The sequence below is a fragment of the Puntigrus tetrazona genome, chromosome 24, assembly GCF_018831695.1.
Source record: "Puntigrus tetrazona isolate hp1 chromosome 24, ASM1883169v1, whole genome shotgun sequence".
Classification (NCBI taxonomy): domain Eukaryota; kingdom Metazoa; phylum Chordata; class Actinopteri; order Cypriniformes; family Cyprinidae; genus Puntigrus; species Puntigrus tetrazona.
In genome coordinates this window covers 15743614-15751998 of record NC_056722.1, presented here as the reverse complement: position 1 = coordinate 15751998, position 8385 = coordinate 15743614, and the positions used below count along the sequence as shown (strand labels likewise).

Genomic DNA, 8385 nt, shown 5'->3' with positions numbered 1-8385 from the left:
TTTGATGACTTCACAATTCAATTAGGTATTAATTTTGCCCTCCACTGGACCTATCAGGCTGCTCAAAGGGGAGCGAAAGAGCGGGAGGAGGGAAGGATGGATGTTGTGCCTTAAATGAATGCAGCGTTAGAAGCTCCCTCATTCGGTGCCGTTCCGAAATAGAGGGTGAGTCGCTTGTGCATAAGTGCATTGAGAAAAACTCCAGTGAAGCGATGACAAGAGACATTGTCGCAAAGCGGAGAGTATCGACCAAGCGGGCCGCACCACGAATGACAGCTTAAACTATTCCTATTGATTAACATTTTCATAGATTATCATGTGTCATATCAAACTCTCATGCACTCCATCTGATAAGCGCATTAACAGAGGCCCCACGGGCCGCCGTTCATCGACCACCCCGCTGAATCGAGGTGGGGGGGGCGGATGCCCCGTGACAGCGCTTGATGCGAACGGATCACCTGGCCCCCATCTCGGACTCATTTGGGCAGAAACGACTCTATAAATAAGAGAGCATAAAAAGAGAAAAGCAGTTTTTTTGCCCTCCCTATGTCTACACATTTGTTTGTGTGTCTCATCATCAGAAGGGGTGGGGGAGGTACTTCTGAAGCGCACGAGAGAGAGAGAGAGAGAGAGAGAGAGAGAGAGAGAGAGGAGGTGACATCTCGAGCAAGTCTCCAGAGGCAATCCCAGGCTTGCACCAGCAGTGCTCACTTGATGTATCTGCGTTATCCACACTGGTTTTTGGGCTTTGTGACAAGCATGCACTGACTGATCTCACATAACTCTCTGGCATGCTCTAACTGCTCGTGGATTTCAGCAAAGTTAGATTTCTGGAGCAGAAAAATTCTGATATTTTTTCTCTTTAATCTGGAAGCACCCTTCTGGTAAGTTTCTCGTTACGTAACTTTTTCTTGCTTTTTTTGAAAAATGTAATTTATCGTAAAAACTTTATTTGTTTTCATTTATTTATTGAAGTAGTTTCTTAACGCGCTTGGTAACTGTTTAGTTCACTTTATTGTATTTAAAGCGTACAGGAGGTATAAGTGATAATTCTTCAGAAGTACTTTATACTTTAAACTAAAACAATCATGCAAATTGTTATCATGCTGCTGATTGTGTCTCTTATCGTTGTATTTAAAGCATTAATTCTAGAGTATATAGAATATATATATATATTGCAGAAAGTGTCAGCTGCACTTCATTGAGAATGTAATGGCCCACTTCATTCAACTTTGATTTACATATTCTCTCAATACCCGTGCTAAATGTGAATATTGATGACCCAAAGAGCAGTTTTATAATTGTTTTATTTAAAGTATTAATCCATATATATATTGCCATTTTGACCAGCAAGATTGAAAAAGCAACGTTTCAGCACTCATTTACATTCTCACTGTTAATGGCGAAAACTTTTTTTAATTAAAACAAAATGTTTTTCTCGACAAATGTGACACTTTTATATGTAACTTAAGCGTTCTATTTTAATGCTGATGGCTCTTGGTGATACTCGTGAGAATGAGTCATTTGACAAGTGGAGCATTTTTAACCAAAATCTTTTTAAATTTCTGCCATCCACAAGAGCTCTTCAGCACTACAACCAGCAGCAACAACCATCAGAAAAGAGAGAGACAGAAAGAGAGAGAGAGAGAGAGAGAGAGAGAGAGAGAGAGAGAGAAAGAGAGCAAGCGCGACCACAGAGAGTGTTAGAAGAGGTGGTGAGTTTCAGAAAGCAAAGAGAGAGAGAGAGAAAGCGAGGAAATGAGCGGGCATGTGTGCGCTTGAGACCCACTGAGAGTGAACCAGTGCGCACCAAAGCTAACATCACTTCTTTTGCCTTCTCCCCCCACCCTCTCATTGTCCTCCCGACCTGGTCCTTCCTCCGCTCGCCTCCAGGATCCGATGATCACAGGGCAGCTGAGCAAACCGCTGCTCCCTCTGCGTGCCGATATGGACGCCTGCGAGCTGCGGGATGACGACAAAGCGGCCAGCCCGGACAGCGATCTCAACGATGAGCCCTTGCTGCTGTCAGCTGACACAGACTCGGAGGAGAAGATGTATGGTAAGCCCGCCATTCATCCTCCTTGTTATTGTGCGTGACACCTGGGGTCATGCGCGGGGGGGGAACTTTACACCGGCGAGAGTGCGTTTGTTTGTTTGTGTTTGCGAGATTGCCGTGGTAGAAAGTGCTGGAGCAGAGCGGGTGAAAGTTGTGCTTCAGGTGTAGGTGGATCCGGGGTCATAAGATACATGTGTTTCTCTTACTAGTTTTAAACGCCGAGCGACCTCCAGTTTTGTCTATATTCATATGTATTCCTTAGATCTGAGCTGGCTTTTTATAGACTGTAAAAAGTTCTTCTCTAAGTTCACCCTGTGCGTTTCGAAATGCATTTTAAGCTGCTAATCTACCAAATTACCTTGTGGAGGAAGTGTCCTTTTCCTGTGACGCTTGGTGGGGTGCAGCCATGCGGTATGTGGGGACCGGTTTTTTGTTGGTGTTCATAAAGCAGAAAAATGTGACAGAATCTGGGGCAAATAGGCAACAGGAGACATATAATGTACACGCACACACACACTCGCACACACACTCATCTGTCATACAGGGTGACATTTCTTCACATTTGAGATCTCCTCGGCTTAGGCTGAAGATAAAATGAGAGAAAGTGAAGAGGCCTGAGGGAGAGAAATGTGATTGTTGTGGCTCCACGGCCTCATGAGGAGTTTAGATCTAAGCAGACTGAATTGTATATTCTTGATGAGGAGCAACATATACCCTAAATCTCTTTAAAAGGCACTTGATGTTGTTGTAATAATAATAAGACAACAACAATATTAATTATTTATATTATCATTATTTGTTTTGATTATTCTTTATTTTTATTCTAATTTTCCTTTTTTTGTAGTTTCTAAAATAGCAGCACTTTTAAAAGTTATTTTGTGTGTGTGTGTGTGTGTTTGCATTAATATAGACAATTTTATATTAATGTTGATTATTATAATTATGAAAAGCTCTGTTTCATTGTAGCACTATCAGAGATTTCAAGTGTAATATTGTTAATATTCCAGAATGCTAATAGTTTCATTTTCAAACATTTAAAAATTCTTTTGATCGTGAAACAGGCTCTTTAATTATGCTTTATCTTTGTGAGCACAGAGCACACTTTATCGACTTTTGGCATATTTGATGAGCACTGACACAAAATATATTTAAAAATCTTAAAATGTTGGATTTAATTAACATCCTAAAATAGTGTGTTCTTCTGTGTTATGTTAAAATTTGATGTTCCTCGCAGTCAGAATGATTGCTCTGACCTTGTTTAACAGGGAAAAAAAAGCCTAGAAATCCTTAAACTGCTCAACAGTGATATACAGCAGTGTGTGAAAAGGCAAGTTTCAAACCATTTAGATTCAGCATGCATTGACGGACTGTTTGCTGTGGTTGTCAAATTTGCAACATTAATGATATACTTTAAGACTTGTGTAACTTTGCCGCTGGCTTCTTTCAGACAGAATTTCATTTTTTTCAATTTGAATAGAAGTCAGAAACACATAAGCCATGTTTCAGAATCACCCTGCAATTTCCTCAGCTCAAATTCCTGCTATTGAGTTTATAGACTCCAAACATCACTTTTACATTTATTTTTTTACCCGTGATTTACGTTCTGTAGTGCCAACATAAAAACATCCACCTTATTTGCTGTCGTGCTTATATGTTTAATTTTATGTGTCTGATAATGAATTGAGGATAATTGAATTTATCGAGGAACACTTTTTATGACCGAACAAAGAAGCACGAGTGCGAACGTGCAAACCCCTACACTAAATTTGTAATATGCTTTTTATTAAAAAATTACATTAATACAAAAGTCAACATGCTCTCATGCAGTACAATAAATTTGAAAGAGCACATGCATAAAAATGAGTGAAGAATAACCTCTTTATTGAATATCCACCCTAATAAAGTGACCTCCTCAGAACGCTTAAACGCTTTAGAAGTGTTTGCACTCAGCCTCGTACGTGTCTGCTGTTATTTGCATTCATTCCTGTAATTACTAGCAATTTATCTCATGAATATTTCTAAAGCTTATTATTTCGGTTGATGCGGTGTAAAGTCAGGCTGGATTCTGTGCTTCAGGTTTGATATTCAGTAGCTGTGACTGCATCTTCCTCTTGTCTGTGTTCATAGTTAGACTGACTGATGCCCGTAGGGAGCTTTTCCATTGCTCTCTATGTTAGAACTAACAGCATTACATTAATGATAATAGATTCTGATCCCTTGCCACTTACCTGATCATAATAAACATTTAATGCTGTCAGAGGACTTATTATATCTACAATAAAATCCAAACCAAATTTCTAGAAATGTATGAAATATGCGTACGTTTATTCATCACGTTTTAGAATATCTCCCCTGTGTACGTTCGTGCAGAAGTGTCTAATTTTGCTTTTTGTGACAGTATTTCTTTCCGAAATAATTAACAGATGCAAACGATTAATATTTTCCGAGGCCATAACGATGAATTATAAAGCATTATTGCTAAATTCACATTGTTTTTTCATTCTATAATAACCTTGCTTTTGATGAACTGGCTCAGGTACTCGGTCCTCATTACAGTCCGGTTTGAGCTATCACTGAAGCTATGTTACATTAGACATTAAAAGAACAGAATAAAGAGTATTGCTTGGTGTTTTGAGATGAATTATACATCAAACATCGGCTACCCCCTTATGTGCAGCAAACGCACATAACAAGAGTGTATGTGTGTGTATGTGAGGGGCGCATAGTTTAGAACGCGGTAGACTGAATTTTTGGAGAGAATGAATTCGGGAGCGGGACTGCGGGCGGGCGCAGTGTAGGCTGTCACCACGGTGATGGTGTGTCACCACGGCGGGTCTTTTTGCTGATTTGATTTTGGGAGTTGGATTGGGGGTGGATGTTGAAAAGGGGGGCGTTTGTGTCTGATCCCCGTCCGAACCTCTCTGTCAGGCCCTGATCAGTCTTGTGGTTCCCGCTGTCAGTCTGATGAATTTTTTAGAATATCCCAAGGCAAGAAAAGCCCAGTTACTGTTTCATAATGCCAGTGTTACAATTTTCTTTAATAAGCATCAAACCTGCTTTTGTTTGCTTGTTGCTTTTTCTTTTTACGCGCAGCTTTACAGCTCATTGTCTATCTGTCAATCTATTCTTTTTGTAAAATCTCACTTTTTTGCACGCTTACACAAACACATATGCGCGCACACACACACAAGTGGTTTTGATGTAGGTGCATTCTTTTATAGACGTTTTTTTTTTTTTTGAATCAATACATTTCTCGTTTTTTGGCATGTGGTCGGACTAGGTTTAACATTATTAAAAAAAGATTGGCCTTTCTTTTTAAGGCCACCAAATGGAGCATCCCTGCTCTTTTCTTGCCCTGTGAGAGATACACCAGGTACGGGCCGTGGGCAGCGCCAAGGGGCTGCTCGGGGCAAATGGGCACGGCCGAATCTGTCCTTGGGCGCTGTATCTGAGAAATGTCTGAAAGGTCACTGTACTTTGGTTACGGAAAGAATTGAGAATAAAAGATGTGAAATGACAGGAAAAATAAGTGCAGGTTATGATACTTTACTGTGTTTCTTTTTATTTGTATAATGTTGTATAGTATATAATGAAAGCTGACAGCAAAGAAACATTTGAGATGATTAAAACCATTTAAAAATCAATTAAGTTAAGTAAACAAAATCAGTTAAGTAAAATTAATCTGAACCACATTGTGAGCTCTACATTCAAAATGCTCTTCACTTGACGCATTTACTTGGACAGTTTAGTTCAAACTTGGTGGATTTATATTACTAGTGTTTATATTCTAAATGCTTAGAATCTGAATTTAAAGCTTCATATTGAACATTCAAGAGGGAGTATTTTTCCCATCAACTGCGTAAGAGGATTTATACTGAAGTGATTTCTTTTCTACGGCTAGACAGTGTTTGATTAAATCATCTTCTGCTGCCCTCAAAGGGGGTTCTGTACGTTTAAAGGTCACAGAAGTGCAATACATATGTCTAACGACTCAATTGATGCTCGACAAATTGATACGCGGCATTGAGTGAGCTTTTGCGTCCCCTGTTTGAAAAGATCTGACCAAGAGGATGAGGAAATTAAAAGACTTCTTTTCATTTCTTTCCTAGGTTGATTTTCAACACCTATTGAGTGTAGGTGATGATAACAAGAACGTCGCCTAAATGTTTTTCAATGGAAAATTCAACATAAAAGGCCACATCAAAGAATCACTTGTGCATGTATGGACAAATGTGCAGTCTAATTTCCGCACAAACGCATATGTGTAACAGCTGACAAAAGACCGGCCTTGACATTTGCTTTCAAAAGTTGAAGGGGGGCAGGGGGGGATTCTGCAGGAGTATGAAGGGCCACAGAGAGAGAATATAGAGAATATGATGGGCCTCGCTTTGTGCGACGTGGATAGAACATGCTGTGGGGTTTTTATCTTTAGGGAAAGATGTTAACTCTTCGTAAATGAAAGAATGAAAAGCATGATTAGATTATTTTTTGCGAGGACAACGAGAGAGTGAAATATATAGATGATCGAACATTATTTTTGTAATTTGGTGGACCCATTGCAAAAATAATGAATGCCACTAAAGAATGCCACTAAGTTTTCTCAAAGGTAAGCTTTGTTTTAAAGGATGCTGATAAAAGAAAAGAGTTTTCTTATTTAGCTTTACATTGAAACATTGTCTACAAAGCCAGGTAATTGATAAAACAGTAAAATGCGTTTTAAATGCATAGAAAATGTTTCGGACCCAGCTGCTTTTGTTCAAAATCTCTTAAAAATCCTTGACGGATTCACTGGGCCTGCTTGGGCGGTGATTATGATAAAAGAGGCTGATTAGTTCTCAACCGCGTGTTTATACTGCCTGCTTTAAACCTTTTTTGTGTCATTCGGAACAAGATTGTGACTAAATTTAAGGCGGTTGACTTCAGAATAACATCTTTCTCCTTCATCTTCCTCTCACTTTCAACTCCCGATGTTTTTGACCTCCCCCGCCTTTTAAAAAGCTCATTTCTCCAGGTTTCACTCCAGCTATCACACGCAAACATCCACAACAACCCCATGCCTATTTATTGTCAGGTACATTAGCTGCAAAAGCAGTGGTTAGGAGGCCAAACTCCTGTTTTTTCGCTCTTACTCGCAAAATAGGAGATGGCTTGTGTGTGTGTGTGTGTACAGTGGCTGTCTACTCTTTTCTAAGAGACCCGCCTCCTCTCCAGCATCCCAAGACAAGATAATAAGGCACTCGGAGGCACAATCCGGCATTATATTCAGCCACCAAAGCCTCGTCTCTTGTCAGTTTGCATTTTATTCGGGCCCAGGATGTGACGCTTCTATCATCAGCCTGTCAGGAGGAGAGGACCAGAGAGAGACAGGGCCACTCATTTCATACACTTAACGTCCACGCCAAATGGCCAGCACTTATACCGATTCCGCCGAAATGGAGGACACGTTCCAGCCCAGGGGTCACCTTCAGCCGAGAGAACGGGAGGAAAAAAAAGGCACGAAAAGATAAAAGAAATGTGTATTGATTTGTGTAATTGAGGGGGAGTTCGAGAGGAAAATGTATCTGTTGTAGACAAGAGAAGAGGGAGAAGGTTTATGACTCAATGCACTGTTCTTTAAGAGGAGAACGTACCGTTCAAGTGGAACGCGCAACTTTTTGAGTCTGGAAATTATATTTTAAACTGAGAAGATGTGTTTTGACAAGCAGTTGTCACTTAAAGTAATCGGAGCATCTAAAAGTCAACCCTGACTTTATATGATATATATATATATATATATATATATATATATATATAATATATATATATATATAAAGCTTCATAGAAATAAACAGCAAAATCAAAGATGCAAATTTCAAATATAAGGCAAAACCTAGTTAGTTTAGTGTTTATACAGTTCTGTGTAAAGCTATTCAGTTATAAAACAAGCTCCATTCGTCTATAAGCGGTAGTGTCATTATTCAGCTCAAGTCAGATCGGCGTTTATTCAAATCTGTTCACAATAACACTGTGGAAGTTGCAAAATTAATCAATTATGAAACAAATTTGATTCAGCTGTAAAGCAGCTCTCTAGGAGACAATAGTGTTTTAATGGCTAGCCACGAGCAAAACACATTAGTTGCTTGTTCTGGTCCTTTTTCGGCCTCGTTTGTGCAGGTATATGCACACGCACATACACATTAGCTTCTTTTGCTCCCTCTAAGGCCCCCCAAATAAAAAAAAAAAAACCAAACACACTTTATGTTTGTGTAATCAGCTTAGCTGAAAATAGGGAGGAGGGGGTTTGGTGCTAATGCAAAAGGGCCTTGATGTGCCTCACTCAGGTTAAGTAA

The 8385-nt window shown here is 39.6% G+C and overlaps 1 protein-coding gene across 1 annotated transcript in view; it reads left to right on the top strand.

The window, feature by feature from the left end:
• The first annotated feature begins 704 nt into the window (after positions 1 to 704).
• The window catches only part of pou6f2 (POU class 6 homeobox 2), an 87336-nt gene continuing 79655 nt past the window's right edge, over positions 705 to 8385 (top strand). The window contains 2 exon segments of the mRNA XM_043225829.1: positions 705 to 884; positions 1894 to 2059. Coding sequence (XP_043081764.1) covers positions 1900 to 2059 — 160 coding nt within the window. The 5' untranslated portion in view covers positions 705 to 884; positions 1894 to 1899.